General features: G+C 47.6%; 2 protein-coding genes across 4 annotated transcripts in view; one reads left to right on the top strand and one right to left on the bottom strand.

Moving 5' to 3' along the window:
- PIGB (phosphatidylinositol glycan anchor biosynthesis class B) overlaps positions 1 to 3,530 on the bottom strand; it is a 28,419-nt gene extending 24,889 nt beyond the window's left edge. For 2 of the 3 annotated variants that reach the window (XM_073653003.1, XM_073653002.1), the window contains exons 1-2: positions 3,348 to 3,530; positions 2,979 to 3,091 (exon numbers count right to left, since the gene is read on the bottom strand). In XM_073653003.1, the coding sequence (XP_073509104.1) occupies positions 2,979 to 3,091; positions 3,348 to 3,468 (234 nt within the window). In that variant the 5' untranslated portion in view covers positions 3,469 to 3,530. Of the gene's footprint in view, positions 1 to 1,627; positions 1,746 to 2,955; positions 3,092 to 3,347 lie in introns of all 3 variants that reach the window. The other variant, XM_073653001.1, reaches the window with a different exon arrangement.
- On the top strand, positions 3,375 to 6,457 carry PIGBOS1 (PIGB opposite strand 1). Its single transcript, XM_073653004.1, has 2 exons — positions 3,375 to 3,777; positions 6,127 to 6,457. The coding sequence occupies exon 2, from the start codon at positions 6,176 to 6,178 to the stop codon at positions 6,338 to 6,340; it is 165 nt and encodes a 54-aa protein (XP_073509105.1). The 5' UTR covers positions 3,375 to 3,777; positions 6,127 to 6,175; the 3' UTR covers positions 6,341 to 6,457.
- The last annotated feature ends 13,292 nt before the right edge of the window (positions 6,458 to 19,749 follow it).

The raw sequence follows: 19,749 nt of genomic DNA on the forward strand, positions 1-19,749 counted from the left end.
CGCAGGAGCCCACACCATTTTTTTTAAATTTTAGGCTCTGTGCCCACGATTCGGACGTAGCAGCGCTTTGGACGCAAATTTTTTCTGCGTCCAAAACGTTGCATTCTATTTAACGCAGGTAAATCCAGATGTGTTCACTGAACCATGCGGATTTGCAACATTCAATACTTTCTACTGGTCAAATTTCTGTTGTGGAGACTAGCGACTCCGCAACAGAATTTGACATGCTGCAGTCCTGAAAGACGTGCCGCATGTCAGTGTCCGTGGGTGATTCGCAGCCTCTGATGCACGAATAGTGGACATGGGATTTCTAGAGATCCCATCCACTATGCTGTAACATCTGGACACTGCGGGTTTGACACTGTATAAACACACAGCGTCAAACCTGCAGCGGCTCCTGATCGTGGCCACGTACCCAAACTCACCCGCAGCATGTAAATTTCTGTAGTGGACGCGCCAGTCTCCACTGCAGATTTTGACCGATTGAAGTGTCATTATATGCGGTGGATTCACATGTACCGACAACAAAAGTGCAGCACTAGAACACTGTGTTTTGGACGCAACATAAATATGTTGTGTCCGAAGTGCTGCTGAGTGCTGATCAGGGGACTTGGTGGCTAACAAACCAGCTGTAAAGTGTTAATTATGGCCAGGGAAAATGTTTGCATAATAGCACCTTCCCAGGCTAAAAAAAAAAACAGCTCACAGCAGCCGCATAAATTACATGAAAAGAAATGCTAATGAAGATTGGGTGAATGGGACTAGCTGACACCCCGCTCTTTGGTTTGGTGATGTCAAGGTGTCAATCAGACCTTTTCATGACCAAACTTAAGTAAAGAGTTAAATAAACACACAGACACAGTGTAAACACTTTATTTGAATTACAGCAGACACATTCTTTAATCATTTAAATGAACCAATATACTCACCCCAATTCTATCTTAATCCAAGGGTTTAAGCAATGTCCCACCAAATAACTTTATTTAGCTCCACAAAGCATTCATTGATGTACAAAAAACGCTTCAAAAAAACGCATGCGTTTTTTCTGATAGGGAGAGGCAAAAACGCTCAGGAAATTCCTGCTTCAAATCCTGAACGTGTGCACATACCCTGATACTTTAGAAGTCTTGATCAGTGGGTGTCCAAGTGCCAACCGATCATGAAAATAGAGGGGCAGCATTTGGATACCTGCGGTGTCCCTTAGTTTTGTTTTGCTTGGCTCAGTTCATTTCGTGTAAGAAAACATTAAAAAGTCTAAGTACTTTGTATTAATACGTAGACTGCATGAGCCATGGACTAAAATGGAGGACAATGGAATACATAGGGGTATGACACATATAGGTAGTCTAACAGTGTAGAAAAAACTGTGATTAGAAATAGGTAAGTAAAAATGGAGGCTGTACTCACTGTAATAGGATAATCAGAGGACCCCAGGTTGCGTGGTGCCCATCCAAAACCTGGGGTCCTCTGATTATCCTATTACAGTGAGTACAACCTACATTTTGGCATCAGGAAGACTGAACATTAATAACAAATTCTCTAGAAGTTATGATGATCCAGAAAGCTGTATGTTCTGAAAACCCTAGACTGCTTCCTTGCATTTAGTAAAGAGCTGCGTTACACTTACCAGAAGGGAGACATCATCTTTGCCGAACCAATATAAAACTTTATAGACAGCGGCAAACAGCAGGGGGTACGTGAACCCTCTTAATGCTTCACTCCACTCCCATGTTAAATAGCCATAATTACCATTGTTAAGTTAAATCTGTTAAGCATTCATGCTTGGAAATATGTTACAGTGATTCAGCTATAAGTCCGGGGCTATGTGCTAAAAATCGCTCTATGCCGCTGCACTGCGACATGCAGGGGACCGTCACCAGCAAGCCACAAAAAATCCAACTTTTGGAAACTTCCTTGTTGTAGTCATAGAATCCTGTGGATCACAAAGTGCCACATTCACCTGCATGTCGCTGCGATCTAGCAGCATCACAGAGCGATCATTGCCTGCGTGACCGGTGTCATGGTGAAAGTCACTTTGCAGCCTAAGACTAGGGTCACACAAGCATATATTCTCTCCTCCAAGAGAATCCGATCAATTATGGTAATGACACTCCACTCACACTCTGATCCCAGTGTCAGCTTAGTGTGATCCGATTCTCTCGCATCGAAGAATCATAGCACAGGTGAGAAGATGGAGAACATGATTTCTCCATCTTATCCATTGTGTGAGTCCACGGAAATCAGACTGCAATCGGATGTCATCTGGATTTCTTGAATGGGTGTGTCCCACTTGATTTGTGCCAAATCAGTATACGATAATACATTGGAGAGCGCTTGTCTGATATATACACTCTAAGGCCACGGCCCCACTATCAGTATTTGATCAGTATTCAGTCAGTATTTTTTCTCAGGAGTGGGAGCCCAAACCAAGAGTGGGTGATAAATGCAGAATTGGTGACTTGTTTCTATTATACCGTTTCTCTGATTGTTCCTCACCTGGTTTTGGCTCCCGCTCCTGAGAAAAAAAATACTGACCGAATACTGACCAAATACTGATAGTGGGGTCATGGCATAAAGGTGAGAAGCAGTGACAAGGTTGGATATTGCAGGTAATAACCACCCTCCATGCTAGAGAAGAAAACTAAAAAAAACAAAAAAATTGGCAATGAACATCTTGGCTACTACAAGCCTCAGATAAGTGAGGTAGGTGCGGACTACGCCCATTTAAAGTTAGTTTTTTGGCTCGGGGTGAATAAAAGCAGATCCGTGTGTAGAGTGCATGGGGAGACATTTCTCCTATAAGTCAGTGCTTTCTCTACAGTGATTACAGTCTGTCAATGTGCGAGCACCAGTCCAAAGTATAAGGGAGGTGTAATGTGCTGCCAAGGTAAAAAGAACGCTGCCGGGTAGACCTTTGTAGGTTATAAATAATACCGCCATTTCACTAAAGGATATTGGAAAGTCATATTATGTGCCACCTCTAGGGTCTGCCAGTATTCATCAGGGACAAAGCTGGTCCGCACCAAACCACAGTTAAGAACCCGAAACGCCACTGCGAGCAAGACAAAGTAGACATTTTCTCCAAAGAGACCTGTGGGCACAAAGCAAGAGATGCCAGTCACAACCCCATACAGGACAACATTACTGGTTATCAAAAACTGCATGTCTCCAATAGGAATAACAGGGTCATCTAAGCAGAAGACATGGCACACCTGCCCAAACAGCCGGCTGGCAGCTATACTTTACAGACAAGCCTGGGATGGGACAGGACATATATTGGGCGGCCAGTGACTGTGGGCTGAGCTCTGCAGCCGGACATGGCGGCACGGCCCCTCCATCCCCGGTACCTGCTCCCGCCTCCTCGCAGTCCTTGCTGTACAGCTTGGATCTCCTCTTTCTGAGCGGCACGGTGCCCGCTGTGCCCGGTCTCCGGAGAGGCGGCAGTGCCCGGCTCCTGATCACCTCCATAGCTGAGCCCGCTCGGAGACTCCGCCCCGCTGTCAGTTGCTAGTGTAGAGAACCAACCAGTTTCGTCTGCAACTCCGGACATAAAGATATTGGTTACATGGGCTCCAACAAAATGGCTTCCTACGAGCGCTCCCGTACAGCAGTGCACGTTTTCGGCGTCCGTGTGTAACGTGCGATCACCGACAATATGGCTCCGGTGACAGTCGTTCTACACTACGGGAATAAGTGAGAAAGACCAAGGTCACCGACAACTGTCCGTGCAGTAGACGGGCCCTGCAGTGCTGGCGGAGCATGTGACTGAACGCAGAGGTAGGAGCTGTGCTGGTAGTACCAGAGGTCTCAGAATGGCTGATCAGATGTAAGCAGGTGGTATCTGGTCAGTATTGTCAGTATGTGGAAGTCACGTCAGGACCCTACAGGGGGAGAGGAGAATGGAGGCACTTGCACCTCTTCTGTACTTTGGGGCCACTGCCATGTGAACGAGGTCACATCCTGCTGTACACGAGCCGTCAGCCCAATGCTTGAAGGACACACTGGCTAATATGAGGTTAATTGTGCTTCTCCGCAGAGCTGTTCCCTGCCATTCACCTGGGAGCCGGCTCATCATATTGCAATGGGGAAATAGATTGTGAGCCCCAATGGGGACAGTGATGTCTGTTATGTGCTGCGGAATTAAAGGCACTATATAAGCAAGTTAAGTAAATAAATTAGGGACGCAATCATTTTAAAGGGGTTGTCCGCTTCTTAAATGCGGTATTCACCAGTGTAGAATAAAACCCGGCATTTCCCTCCTGCACTGATCCCGCAATGTCAACGCCTGGTCCACCCGGGCGTGCCTGAATTTGGCTGCAGCGCTCACGTGGCACAACAATCCGTGGCTAATGGTCTGCCGTGCTCATACTGCCCTGGATGTCTGATTGTTTGGCCACGTGTGCGCTGCAGCTGAATTCAGGGGAGCACAGGACACCCAGCACAGACACCGCTGGACCGCTGCAGGGGAGCATCTGTGGTTTCACAATGGGGATTATAGTATTTAAGAGGGGATGTCTGAGTAGTGGAAAACCCCTTGAAGAGGTACTTTTCTTCTTATTGCTTCTTCATGTCTTTTTAGCAGCAGTTGGACAGCTTGTGATATTGCCCCAACGTCCCTCCTCACGATGGCGGTCAGACAAGGTCCGATGTCATGATCAAAATTGGATTTAGTTGCATCGTCTCCAACTCTGTTCTTCCCAGTTCTATCCTACACGGCAACTGTGGCTGCAGCACAGATCACAAGGCCAGAGATCGCTGAATGCCGCTGCTGCATCACAGCATCATACTGGTGACCGGGACGTAGTGCAAGGAGGCTGGAAACAATCCAACTGGTCCCAACTTGCTTGTCGCAGCACCTTGCAGATCACTATGTGACTCAATTCACGGCCCTTATGCTGCACTATTGCAGCAGAATACAGTGATTTTTGGCCATGTGACCTGTGTCGTGGCCAAAGTCGCTATATAGCCACAGTCTTTATAGAACAGGTGAATGATACCTGTCGGCCGCTCTCCAGACCTCACTAGTAGTGATTGATGGAAGCCATCTTTGCATCTCCTTCCAATCTAGAAGTGACCGTGAGATGAGCGGCCGTAGGCCACAAGGATATCGCTGCCTCGAGTTGCAGTTTCATTAGGGGTGGATGCAAGGCCCATAATATGTCATATACACACAGCTATTTGCATACAATAAAGCAGAGGTCTCCAACTCTCCTGTTTATATGAGGAGGGGTTTTTTTAGCTTTTTTTTTTCTCCTGAAGAAGTTTTTTAAAGCCGCCTGGTGGGGAAAAAAACTGCAGGTTAGTTTTCTAAAGCAGAACCTGAAGGAAACCTCTGGGAAAAAAAACACTTCAAAAGTGCTTCAGGAACAGAAAAACTCCCCGAAAAAGCAGCATTACATGAAGCGGTTTCTGCTTGAGAAGTTTGTGGTTGTAAACGCCTCAATAAACTCTGTATGAGCACAGCCTTTGGCTCCTTTCACATTGCTTTTTTGGCCACGTTCTGTCTAAACTCCCTGCAAAATGGAATTCAGGCGTATGCGCCGATGGGGCCATAGACTATAATGGTGCTGACAGTAAACGTGTGCTGTCGCGCATAATTTTCGGGCATTTATATCTACTTGAGGTGGACACTCAGACGTAGTAAACTGTATCTGAGTGTCCACCTCAATTATATGTAAATGCCTGAAAATGATGCACGTCCGAGCACACGTTGACTCTGTCAGCACTATTATGGTCGGAGCAGATGATCGAATCCCTTTTTGTGGGGGCTTCGGACGCAAGCTCCCACAGGATCACAGAATGTGGGCAAGAAGGCATTGTGAAAGCACCCTCAGGCCTCTCTCAGGCGTCCTCGTGTTCAGTGTCCATATTGTCCTTGCACACTACAGCCATATTGTATACTAACAGGTTTATTGACCCCTATGATGCAGTTAGGTGGGTAGTTGGGCTACTAAGAGTGATCCATCCACATTATGGCTGTGAGAGCGAGGCCTCGCCTGTGACCCGTGAGCACATCTACGTGTGACTAGAGGAACAAGCCGCCTGTGATAGCCCTCACATACAGTTGCTGCTTTTTCCTCATACAGAAACTATCAGTAACTTCTTATTTTTCTTCATTCTTTACAGGGTTAAAACGTGAAGGTTTTTCCTGTGGATCAGAAGCGAACATCTGAGGATGATGCGGGGTCTTCCCTTCGGCCAGCTGTTTTTGGCGGTGTTATTAGGATTTACTGGCGGTGTATACATCTACAAGCCCCTGATTCAGCAGTACATGTCTGAGAGGAAAGCACTAGAATCGGACATGACCACCACAGATGCCGTGAAGAAAGAAAATGAATGAAGCCTTAGCCACATTGTCCCCAGTATATAATGGTGGTGTTCCCTGACGTGTGACAATACATATTCAGTGCACCGATCAATTTCAGGAAAATATTTCTATTAAAAAATGTGAATTACATCTTTTTTTTTCTATTTGTTCCATAACTTGTTCTTTTGGGTTTTTGTTTTTTTGCTGCTAAACAACCTTTAGAAAATGTCCTATAATTTATGCCAGAAGTTGGTATAAAGCACAGCATAAACCTATACTACCCCATGGCTGACATAGATTTGCCTTTCTGTGCTGGCTAGCTTCACTTTAAGGCTACATTCACACATCTGTGTGTTACGGTCCGAGCAGATTGTCCACTATGAGGCGGTCAGGTTCGGGTAGACCAGCGGATGGATCGTGCTCGGACCGTGAGATGAATGGCCTAAGCCACGTTCACACGTTCCTTTTTTCTTCAGTAGCTGTAAGCCAAAACCAGATGAACAATCAGAGGAAAAGTATAATAGAAACAAGTCACCACTTCTGTATTTATCACCCACTCCTGGTTTTGGCTTACAAATACTAATGTAAAAAACTGATCAAGTACTGAACGTGTGAACGTGGCCTAATACTGGTATCTGAAATGCTCATTGCACCTAATGATTGTGATAAAAAAAACCTCTTACATATCTTGGTTTGCTAAGCGGTAGCACAAATATATTTGGGCCATTGTTTTAGCCACATAGGTGTGGAGCTCATGGAACGTGTACAGATTGCAGGCGTTATCCAGGATGTCAATCAAATTTAAATAGTCTGTTCACACAGTGTGATCCTGCTGCTTTTTTCTTCCCCTCTCAGTTTTTCCAAAATTGCATTAACATGGTGGTTTTCATTAAAATTTTTGCACCGTTTGCCTTCTGCAGCAATTTCAGTGTCATGTGCCACATCACTGTGTAGCCCTAACCCATAGGTGGGCAATTTAATTTTTCCGAGGGCTCACATGAGAGACAGTGACTGTTGTGGAAGGCTGAACCAATAGCCTGAAATGTAATCTTATCAATATTAATATTAACATTAATTTAAATTATTTTATATTATTATTTGTATCACTTAATATTGAGCAGGATTAAGTATGCTGACATCCCCCTATATACCGCATGAGCCAACTCACAGCCCCCTATATACTGTATGAGCCCCCACATAGCCCCTTATATACAGTATGAGCCCCCACATAGCCCTGCTATATACAGTAACAGCCCCTGTATACAGCATGAGCCCCCACATAACCCACTATATACAGTATGAGCCCTCACATAGCCCCCTATAAACAGTGTGAGCCCCACATAGCCTCCTATATACATGCAAACATCCCATACACATATGAAAAAAATATCCAACACTTACTCGCTTGCTTCTGTTCCCCCCGACACTCTGCTCCTGTCTCCCGTGCACCGACTCTCTATACGGCAGACACGATGAAGTTACATAACTGCGCCTACTGCCTCAGTTGCACACACTGATTGGTGGAAGAAGGAGCCAGCAGACCCATCCTCTACCAATGACCAATGTATTCACTGCCATCTGCATACAGGGGATGCGGATAGCGGTGACAGCAGGCGGCGGTGGATGGACAGTAAGCAAGGGCACAGTGCGGCCCGTGGGCCACTGTTTCCGCTCTTCGGCAGTCTCGGTCCATGTGCCGGACTAGAACAGCCAGAGGGCGATGTGGCCCACAGGCCGCAGTTTGCCCATCTCTGCCCTAGTCTAATAAACTCTCCCATTAGAACGAGCTCACTGATGGATTCTCATTTAACTCATCCTGCTTTCGATAATAAACAGTGCTCCACAGGCTATAGGGGAAAACAGTTGAAATGATTTTGTGAAAAATACAAGCACTTAAGTAAAAAGAAAATGCTAGAAATTTAACGACTGTTTAAAAAGTAGTAATGGACAAATCATCCGGAAAGCCCAATCCTCATCCACAATGGTAAAAAGGTGCTACTAAAAAAAACATCTGAAAAAAAACATCAGACTAGAAATAAAATCGGCAAATGAAATAATGAATTAAGCCCCATATAATTTTGATATGCAGGCACAAGTTTTTTTGGGGGGGCAGGAATCATGCAGAATGGAAAAAAATGTCATTCCTGCTTCTAGGTTAGCAAACCATTTCTACAGAAAAATGTCACCTTATGTCGATTTATTCTTACATTTCCAGTAGGAATATCAGAGGAAAGTAAGAAGCACAGATCTATGAAGTCTCCAGAATTGTTATTTCATGGGAAATGCAAGCCCATACTAAGGCAAGTCAGGCGCATCAATAGGTCTACTTTGCTTTAATTTTTCTTGACTTGAATAAAAAGGAAATTTATTAAGAATAAAATATATCATTAAAAATGGATAGATAAAGATAAGATATTAAAAGGGGTATGTGTGTAATATAATTTGTGGATTATAATTGCTATATTGATTGGATTTAGTTTTTTATAACCACAATAGTCCAAATATGGAAAAAATGCTTCTGTATTTGTCTCCTGCAGGTAAAGGCTGTGTTGCACAGCCAGCATCTGCCTTTAGCAGCAGTGATCAGAGCTAGCACCGGACGCTGCTGTTTACCCATCTCAATCACTCACAACAGTATTTAAATGGCTTGTTTATCGATGCGTGATGCGATCGTGGGGAGCCGATGGGCTTCCATGGCAGCTGGGCATTCTGCTATCTTTGTGTTCCTGTGAATTCGAGCCTCTGGATTGGTCTTAGGAGAACATCAGTTACCCTATATACTGCACTATATTGCAGTATAAGGAATTAACAATCAAACGATCCCAGGTTCAATACCTCTAAATGGACTCGGAAAATAAAGGAAAACTATAAAAAGTTGTAAAAATATAAAAAAATATATTAAAATTTAATTGACCCACCCTTTTCCCCAGTTCAAAAATAAAATTTAAAAAATTAAACATATTGGGTATTGTTGTGAACGTAGAAGTCTGATCTTTAAAAGTCTAAAAGTATTTAAATCAGTATAGTAAATGCCCCCCAAAAAATGAAGTGGCAAAATTGCAATTTTTCACTCGTTGCAATGACCCCAAAAATACCAAAAAAAAAGTGATCAAAGCATCATATATGTATCAAAGTGGTATGAATGAAAAACAGCTAAGGGTACGAAAAAACAAGCCCTCACTGGTCCGACAACAGAAACATAAAAGGTTACAGGTTTCAGAAAATGGCAACAAACTTTTTTTTTTGTTTCAAAGGTCTTACATTTTTTAAAGGGGTTGTCCAATACTTGGATAAGCCCTTCTTAAATGCTTGAGTCCCCTGGGTAAAATAAGAATTGCTCATACTCACATCTCGCACTGACGGCTATCACATGACATTACAATGTTATGCAAGCGCTGGGAGACCCGACACGGACGTCGCTAGAATGGCACTGGTGTGGGAGGTAAGTATGAGCATTTCTTACTTTACTTGGGGGGGAATGACTCAGGCATTTAAGGTAGGGCTTAGCCAAGTAGAGGGCAGCCTCTATTATGTTGTACAGAGAAGGAGAAGAATAATACACTGCTCAAAAAAATAAAGGGAACACAGAAATAACACATCCTAGATCAGAATGAATGAAATATTCTCATTGAATACTTTGTTCTATACAAAGTTGAATGTGCTGACAACAAAATCACACAAAAATCATCAATGGAAATCAAATTTATTAACCAATGGAGGCCTGGATTTGGAGTCACCCTCAAAATTAAAGTGGAAAAACACACTACAGGCTGATCCAACTTTGATGTAATGTCCTTAAAACAAGTCAAAATGAGGCTCAGTATTGTGTGTGGCCTCCACGTGCCTGTATGACCTCCCTACAACGCCTGGGCATGCTCCTGATGAGGTTGCGGATGGTCTCCTGTGGGATCTCCTCCCAGACCTGGACTAAAGCATCCGCCAACTCCTGGACAGTCTGTGGTGCAAAGTGACGTTGGTGGATGGAGCGAGACATGATGTCCCAGATGTGCTCAATCGGATTCAGGTCTGGGGAACGGGCGGGCCAGTCCATAGCTTCAATGCCTTCATCTTGCAGGAACTGCTGACACACTCTAGCCACATGAGGTCTGGCATTGTCCTGCATTAGGAGGAACCCAGGGCCAACCGCACAAGCATATGGTCTTACAAGGGGTCTGAGGATCTCATCTCGGTACCTAATGGCAGTCAGGCTACCTCTGGCGAGCACATGGAGGGCTGTGTGGCCCTCCAAAGAAATGCCACTCCACACCATTACTGACCCACAGCCAAACCGGTCATGCTGAAGGATATTGCAGGCCGCAGATCGCTCTCCACGGCGTCTCCAGACTCTGTCACGTCTGTCGCGTGCACAGTGTGAACCTGCTTTCATCTGTGAAGAGCACAGGGCGTCAGTGGCGACTTTGTCAATCCTGGTGTTCTGTGGCAAATGCCAAGCATCCTGCACAGTGTTGGGCTGTGAGCACAACCCCCATCTGTGGACGTGGGGCCCTCATACTACCCTCATTGAGTCGGTTTCTAACCATTTGTGCAGACACATGCACATTTGTGGCCTGCTGGAGGTCATTTTGCAGGGCTCTAGCAGTGCTCCTCCTGTTCCTCCTTGCACAAAGGCGGAGGTAGTGGTCCTGCTGCAGGGTTGTTGCCCTCCTATGGCCCCCTTCACGTCTCCTGGTGTACTGGCCTGGTAGTGCCTCCAGCCTCTGGACACTATGCTGACAGACACAGCAAACCTTCTTGCCACAGCTCGCATTGATGTGCCATCCTGGATGAGCTGCACTACCTGAGCAACTTCTGTGGGTTGTAGAGTCCGTCTCATGCTACCACGAGTGTGAAAGCACAACCAACATTCAAAAGTGACCAAAACATCAGCCAGAAAGCATTGGTACTGAGATGTGGTCTGTGGTCCCCACCTGCAGAATCACTCCTTTATTGAGGGTGTCTTGATAATTGCCAATAATTTCCATCTATTGTCTATTCCATTTGCACAACAGCATGTGAAATTGATTGTCAATCAGTGTTGCTTCCTAAGTGGACAGTTTGATTTCACAGAAGTTTGATTTACTTGGAGTTATATTCTGTTGTTTAAGTGTTCCCTTTATTTTTTTGAGCAGTGTATATAGGTTTGTGGGAAAAGATTCAGTATAACCAGTATTTTATTCACTGAAGTCCCTGGTGTTTACATACAGTATAAGTCCAGTGGGCGGTCGTACTCAGTGATTGACAACTATCTCTGCATGTAGTGATACAGGAAAGACTGTTAGGCTATGGCCCCACTATCAGTATTTGGTCAGTATTTTTTCTCAGGAGTGGGTGATAAATGCAGAATTGGTGACTTGTTTCTATTATACCTTTTCTCTGATTGTTCTTCACCTGGTTTTGGCTCCTACTCCTGAGAAAAATACTGACTGAATACTGACCAAATACTGATAGTGGGGCCATGGCCTAAATGACTGAGTAGGACCCACCACCCACTTGACTCATATGCATACAAACACCAAGGATTGCAATTAACCACTTAAGGACCGGGCGATTATTCATTTTTGTGCTTTCGTTTTTTCCTCCCCCTATTCCAAGAGCCTTAACTTTTTTATTTTTCCGTTTACATAGCCGGGTGAGGGCATGGTTTTTGTGGCGTAATAGCAAAGAAAGCACAATTCCGCAATTGTTTTTTTTTTAATTTACAGTGTTCATTTTACAGTAAAAATGACCTGGCAATATGATTCTCCAGATCAGTATGATTATGCAGATACAGAACATGCATAGTTTTTGTTTGATTTAAGTGGTGAAAAAAAATTCAGAAATTTGTAAAAAAAAAAAATTAAAAAATTCACTTTTGATGCCATTTTCTGAGGGCCGTAGTGTTTTACATTTTCGTGATGTGGAGCTATGCGAGGGCTTGCTTTTTTTTGCACCTCTAGCCAATGTTTTTATTGATATAATTTGGGTCAACTGAGCTCCTATAAATATGACATATGAACTGTGGTGTTATAAAATATAACATTTATTATCAGAATCAGATAAAATGTCTTTAGAGGGAAGAGAACCACACAAAAAGAAGGTCAGACTAGGCAGTATGGGCAGATGAACATAATTATTATTTACAAGACTGCCACTCAAATGTTGACATTTGATGAGTACTATTCATTGAGATATTACAATACCAAAAAAATAATTTCATGAATGAATGAATAAATTAATTAATAAATAGTGAGGTATGTAGAGAGTGAATATAAAGTGCTTAGTGCATGATACCCTACTCCACACTACCCTGGATATAACCAATGCTATGAGATGTGGTATTGTAAGTATCAACGTCAAAGCCAGTGGCGAAACGCGCGTTGGATCCGGTCAGCACTCAGGGGTCAGTAACATTTATCATTGTTGCACACTTGTTGCCACTTTTTCATCTGTTGTCAGGCATGTCATATAGTATTTATATGTATATCACCTATTCTGATGACTTTTGACATATAATTTGGTTTGAGTAGTAGTGATATCACTGTTGATACTTACAATACCACACAAAGTTCAGTTACAGTCATATACAGTGGTGGCCAAAAGTATTGGCACCCCTGCAATTCTGTCAGATAATACTCAGTTTCTTCCTGAAAATGATTGCAATCACAAATTCTTTGGTAATATTATCTTCATTAAATTTGCTTGCAAGGAAAAAACACAAAAGAGAATGAAGCAAAAATCAAATCATTGATCATTTCACACAAAACTCCAAAAATGGACCAGACAAAAGTATTGGCACCCTCAGCCTAATACTTGGTTGCACAACCTTTAGCCAAAATAATTGCGAACAACCGCTTCCGGTAACCATCAATGAGTTTCTTACAATGCTCTGCTGGAATTGTAGACCATTCTTCTTTGGCAAACTGCTCCAGGTCCCTGATATTTGAAGGGTGCCTTCTCCAAACTGCCATTTTGAGATCTCCCCACAGGTGTTCTATGGGATTCAGGTCTGGACTCATTGCTGGCCACCGTAGAAGTCCCCAGTGCTTTCTCTCAAACCATTTTATAGTGCTTTTGGAAGTGTGTTTTGGGTCATTGTCCTGCTGGAAGACCCATGACCTCTGAGGGAGACCCAGCTTTCTCACACTGGGCCCTACATTTTGCTGCAAAATTTGTTGGTAGTCTTCAGACTTCATAATGCCATGCACACGGTCAAGCAGTCCAGTGCCAGAGGCAGCAAAGCAACCCCAAAACATCAGGGAACCTCCGCCATGTTTGACTGTAGGGACCGTGTTCTTTTCTTTGAATGCCTCTTTTTTTTTCCTGTACACTCTATGTTGATGCTTTTTCCCAAAAAGCTCTACTTTTGTCTCATCTGACCAGAGAACATTCTTCCAAAACGTTTTAGGCTTTCTCAGGTAAGTTTTGGCAAACTCCAGCCTGGCTTTTTTATGTCTCGGGGTAAGAAGTGGGGTCTTCCTGGGTTTCCTACCATACAGTCCCTTTTCATTCAGACGCCGACGGATAGTATGGGTTGACACTGTTGTACCCTCGGACTGCAGGGCAGCTTGAACTTGTTTGGATGTTATTCGAGGTGTAGCGTCGGCGTCCCTGCCTCCTGCTAGGCAGGGACGCTGTTCCCCTCACCTCTCTGTTCCGTGCCCGGCGGCTTCCTCCCGCTCTGCCTGCAGCGCCCGCTCTCCCCCGGTCACTGTGCTTAGGGCGCGCGCGCGCGCGCTCCCCCTCTCTTAAAGGGGCTGCGCGCGTCGCCCTAAGGAGTCCCCGGCCAATGGCCGGAGGATCCCTCCATATATAAGGCACCTCCTCCAAAATGGAGGTGCCCGAGCAATGTTGTTGCACTGTTCACTACTCTGCTTCAGCCCTCAGGTCCCGTTGCCAGTTACCTGCCATTTACCTGCCAGTTACCTGCCAGTCTCCTGCCAGTTTGCTGCCTGATTCCTGCCTGTCATCCGCTTTCCTGCTTGCTAGCCTGAGGTCCGACGGTCTGCCTTCCGACACCTGTCAGTCTGTCTATGGACCAGCTTGCCCGCTCACCTGGGAGCGCTCACCTGCTACCTGCCTGTTAGCACACCTAGAGGCTCCGCCGTCACGTGCTGTGACCACCTGCCAGTCCAGAGACTCTTGCCCGCTCACCTGGGAGCGCTCATCTGCTACCTGCCTGTTACCCTACCTGGAGGCTCCGCCGTCACATGCTGTGACCACCTGCTTATCCTGAGACTCTCGCCTGCTCACCTGGGAGCACTCATCTGCCATCTGCCTGCTAGCCTACCTGGAGGCTCCGCCGTCACATGCTGTGACCACCTGCTTATCCTGAGACTCTCGCCTGCTCACCTGGGAGCACTCATCTGCCATCTGCCTGCTAGCCTACCTGGAGGCTCTGCCGTCACAGGTCGTACCTGCCCGTTTACCCAGAGACTGCCCCGGTCACTTGCTGTGACCTCCTGCCCGTTTACCCAGAGACTGTCTCGGTCACTTGCTGTGACCTCCTGCCCGTTTACCCAGAGACTGTCCCGGTCACTTGCCGTGACCTCCTGCCCGTTTGCCCAGAGACTGTCCCGGTCACCTGCTGTGACCGCCTGCCTGTCTTCCCTGGTCGCCACCCGCTTCCTTACAAGGACTGCCCCCTTGTATAAGTTGCTCAGAGGTTCCGCCTCCCAGACCCGTTACAGTTTGCTCGGGCCATGGAACCCGGTGGCACCCAAGCTCCCTCGCTCTCGGACCTTTGTCATGAACTGTCCCGACAGAGGTCCCAACAGGAGTCCATCCTGGGTCACCTGCGGAATGTCAATACTCGCCTGGACACTTTGACTGCCCCACCAGCAACCACCGCTAGTGTCATGACTCGCAGCCCGGCTGCTCTGCTGCCCACCAATACCATAGTATCCTGCTCTGGAATCCGGCTTTCTGCACCTCCTCGCTTCGGAGGCGACTCCGCTCAAGCTCGGGGCTTCATTAACCAGTGCACCCTGCACTTTGAACACCAGTCCCACCAGTTTAATTCCGACCGGGCCAAAGTAGCCTTCATCATGTCCCATCTCACGGGAGAGGCACTGGCTTGGCTAAATCCTCTATGGGAGAGAGGAGACCCTCTGGTGTCCGACCTGCCAGCCTTTCTCACGGCTTTCCGGAAGGTCTTCGATGAACCCGGACAGAAGACCTCATCCGCCTCATCTCTGCTACGCCTCCGTCAAGGGAGTCTCACCGTGGGCCAATATGCCATACGGTTCCGTACCCTTGCTTCGGAGCTGGCCTGGGATAACGACGCTCTGGTGTCCGTCTTCTGGGAGGGTCTGTCTGGCCGTATTAAAGATGAACTCGCCGGTCGGGACATTCCTACCACTCTCGACGACTTGACTACACTTGCCACCCGGATTGACATCCGGTTCCAGGAGCGCGCTAGGGAGGTCACCCGTGAGAGGAGGATTCCACGTCTAGTCCCTACCTTCCAGAGACCCGTCACTCCCCCTGTTACTCCCCAGGCACACTCACCTGAGCCTATGCAGGTCGACCAGACCAAGATGGTCAAGACCCGTCAAGACTTACGTCGTGCCGAGGGGAGCTGTTTCTACTGTGGCAGTAAGGAGCACCGGATCCGTTCCTGCCCTGAGAGGTCGGGAAACGCCTGTGTCTAGGATCGCTCAGAGAGGTCGCCCTAGACAAAAGTAAACCCTCTCCATCCCTGATGCTGTCTGTTTCTATCCTCTGCGGAGAGAACCGCTATTTTGAACTGGCTCAACTTGACTCTGGAGCTGCTGGAAATCTCATCTCTCAATCCCTGGTAGAGAAATACCACATTCCCACCAAACCTCTGGCCGTACCTATATCTGTCGCCGCCGTGGATGGGGGCCTCTTACCACATCCCATCCAACTCATCACCGAATCTCTGACTCTAGAGGTGGGAATGCTGCATTCCGAGAGCATCTCCTTTCATGTTCTGCCTGGACTCTCTCACGCACTATTGCTTGGCCTGCCTTGGCTCCAGAGACATGCACCCGTGCTTGACTGGCAGACCGGAGAGGTCCTTCGCTGGGGACAGGACTGCCATAAGACTTGTCTAGTTCCCGTTCATCCTGCCCGTCCTACTCCTACCCCAGCCAATCTGCCCGGTCTTCCGGTTCCCTATTGGTCTTATGCGGATGTCTTCGATAAAAAAGAGGCAGAGACTTTACCTCCTCATAGACCATACGACTGCCCAATCGACCTGATGCCCGGCTCTACTCCTCCCCGTGGGCGAATCTACCCTTTGTCCGCTGCTGAAACCCGGTCCATGTCTGAATATTTTGAGGAGAACCTGGCCCGGGGATTTATCCGGAAATCTACCTCCCCGACGGGAGCAGGCTTCTTCTTTGTCAAAAAGAAGGACGGCTCACTCCGTCCATGTATAGACTATAGAGGCCTAAACCAGATTACTGTGAAGAATAAATACCCCCTTCCGCTTATTCCTGAATTATTTGACCGTCTGAGGGGGGCTAGAATCTTCACCAAACTGGATCTCCGTGGGGCATATAACCTGGTCCGTATCCGTCAGGGGGATGAGTGGAAGACGGCATTCAATACCCGGGACGGCCACTATGAGTACCTTGTGATGCCCTTCGGTCTCTGTAACGCTCCTGCCGTCTTTCAAGAGTTGGTCAATGACATCTTCCGTGATCTTCTCTACTCCTGCGTGGTGGTGTACCTGGACGATATCTTGGTCTTCTCTCCGGATCTTCCTACTCACCGGAGGGACGTTCGTCAGGTCCTGCTCAGGCTCAGGCAGAACCACCTCTACGCTAAATATGAGAAGTGCATCTTTGAGCAGACCTCTCTTCCATTTCTGGGCTACATAATCTCTCAGACTGGTCTACAAATGGATCCTGAGAAACTGTCTGCCATCCAGAAGCGGCCCCGACCAGAGGGGTTGAAGGCTATTCAGCGGTTCCTGGGCTTCGCCAACTATTACCGCCTGTTCATACCGCACTTCTCTTCCCGGACCGCCCCTATCTCTGCTCTCACCCGTAAAGGTACGAACCCCAGAGAATGGCCGCCCGAAGCAGAGGAGGCATTTCTTTCCTTAAAACAGGCCTTCCTCTCCGCCTCGGTGCTGCATCGTCCGGACGGCAACAAACAATTCTTCCTAGAAGTTGACGCATCCTCCTCCGGAGCTGGGGCGGTACTTACCCAAAAATCTTCTTCCGGAAGAAAGGTAACCTGCGGCTTTTTCTCCAAACTTTTCTCCTGTTCTGAGCGCAATTATTCTATAGGAGACCGAGAATTGTTGGCCATTAAGATGGCACTGGAGGAGTGGTGTTACCTGCTTGAGGGGGCTCTCCACCCGGTAATAATTTACACTGACCACAAGAACTTGGCATATCTCCAGAGCGCCCAGAGACTTAACCCGCGCCAAGCCCGGTGGTCTTTGTTTTTTGCCCGCTTTGATTTCATTCTTCATTTTCGTCCGGCTGACAAAAACATCAAAGCTGACGCCCTGTCCCGATCCTTTCTGGTGTCTGATCTTGAGGAGGAGCCTAAACACATCATCGATCCCGCCAGAGTAATGCAGGTAGCCCCCGTGGGCCTAAATCGTCTCCCTCCCGGTAAGACGTTCGTAACGGAGTCCGATCGGGAGAAGATTCTACACTGGGGTCACTCGTCTAAGCTAGCTGGGCACGCCGGTCAGAAAAAGACCCTCCAGCTTATTACCCGGCACTACTGGTGGCCTACCCTGCACAAGGATGTAATTGACTTTGTTTCTGACTGTGTGTCCTGCGCCCGCAACAAAGTTCTGAAACACCTGCCTGCCGGCCGCCTTCTTCCTCTGCCTGTGCCTGCTGCCCCGTGGCAACATATAGCTATGGATTTCATAACAGATCTCCCCGTCTCTGCCGGTTGTACGGTCATTTGGGTGGTCGCTGACCGCTTTTCCAAAATGGCTCATTTTATTCCCCTGCCAGGCCTCCCGTCTGCTCCCGAGCTAGCTAAGGACTTTATCCGCCACATCTTCCGTCTCCATGGTCTGCCTCTCCACATCGTGTCGGATTGTGGGGTTCAGTTCACCTCACGCTTCTGGAGAGCCACATGTAAACTGCTCGACGTCACCCTGGACTTCTCCTCCGCTTACCACCCACAGTCCAATGGTCAAGTGGAGCGGATCAATCAGAATTTGACCAGTTACCTTCGGCACTTCGTTAATGCCCACCATTCAGACTGGGTGGATCTCCTACCATGGGCCGAGTTCTCTTACAACAATCACGAGAGCGAATCTTCTTCTAAATCCCCGTTTTTTGTAGTCTTCGGTCAGCATCCTCGGATCCCTTTTCCTGTCTCCACCTCTGTGGACAACCCGGCCGCGGAATCTCTCGTTAGCAAATTTTCCTCCATTTGGGAGAGCACCCGATCCGCACTCCTTCAGTCATCCGAGCGGATGAAGAGACACGCCGACAAAAAACGCCTGGATTCCCCACAATTTCGTCCCGGAGATAAAGTCTGGCTCTCATCCAAATATGTCCGGCTCAAGATTCCTTCCTATAAGTTAGGGCCTCGGTTCATCGGCCCACTGTAGGTTATCAAACAGATCAACCCTGTGGCCTATAAATTGAAACTCCCGGCCAACTTACGGATCCCTAACTCCTTCCATGTATCTCTTCTCAAACCCGTGGTACTTAACTCCTTTTCCAAGTCTACAGGTACGCCTCCTGCTCCAGTTTCTGCTGAAGACGAGTTTGAGGTAGAGAACATTCTGGCCACCAAAAGGGTAAGAGGAAAGACCTTTTTTCTAGTGGATTGGAAGGGGTTTGGTCCTGAGGAGAGAACATGGGAGCCCCGGGAGAACATCCATGCCCCTCTCATCCTTGCTAAATTTCTGTCTGGCCTAAAAAAGGGGGGGCCTAAAGGGGGGGGGTACTGTAGCGTCGGCGTCCCTGCCTCCTGCTAGGCAGGGACGCTGTTCCCCTCACCTCTCTGCTCCGTGCCCAGCGGCTTCCTCCCGCTCTGCCTGCAGCGCCCGCTCTCCCCCGGTCACTGTGCTTAGGGCGCGCGCGCGCTCCCCCTCTCTTAAAGGGGCCGCGCGCGTCGCCCTAAGGAGTCCCCGGCCAATGGCCGGAGGATCCCTCCATATATAAGGCACCTCCTCCAAAATGGAGGTGCCCGAGCAATGTTGTTGCACTGTTCACTACTCTGCTTCAGCCCTCAGGTCCCGTTGCCAGTTACCTGCCAGTTACCTGCCAGTTGCCTGCCAGTCTCCTGCCAGTTTGCTGCCTGATTCCTGCCTGTCATCCGCTTTCCTGCTTGCTAGCCTGAGGTCCGACGGTCTGCCTTCCGACACCTGTCAGTCTGTCTATGGACCAGCTTGCCCGCTCACCTGGGAGCGCTCACCTGCTACCTGCCTGTTAGCCTACCTAGAGGCTCCGCCGTCACGTGCTGTGACCACCTGCCAGTCCAGAGACTCTTGCCCGCTCACCTGGGAG

The sequence above is a fragment of the Phyllobates terribilis genome, unplaced genomic scaffold (genome assembly GCF_046119375.1).
Source record: "Phyllobates terribilis strain yellow unplaced genomic scaffold, ASM4611937v1 Scaffold_11__3_contigs__length_659146591, whole genome shotgun sequence".
Lineage (NCBI taxonomy): Eukaryota > Metazoa > Chordata > Amphibia > Anura > Dendrobatidae > Phyllobates > Phyllobates terribilis.

Coding starts and splice junctions, on each gene's coding strand:
- PIGBOS1 (XM_073653004.1), top strand. CDS start 6,176: ATGATGCGGGGTCTTCCCTTCGGCCAGCTGTTTTTGGCGGTGTTATTA.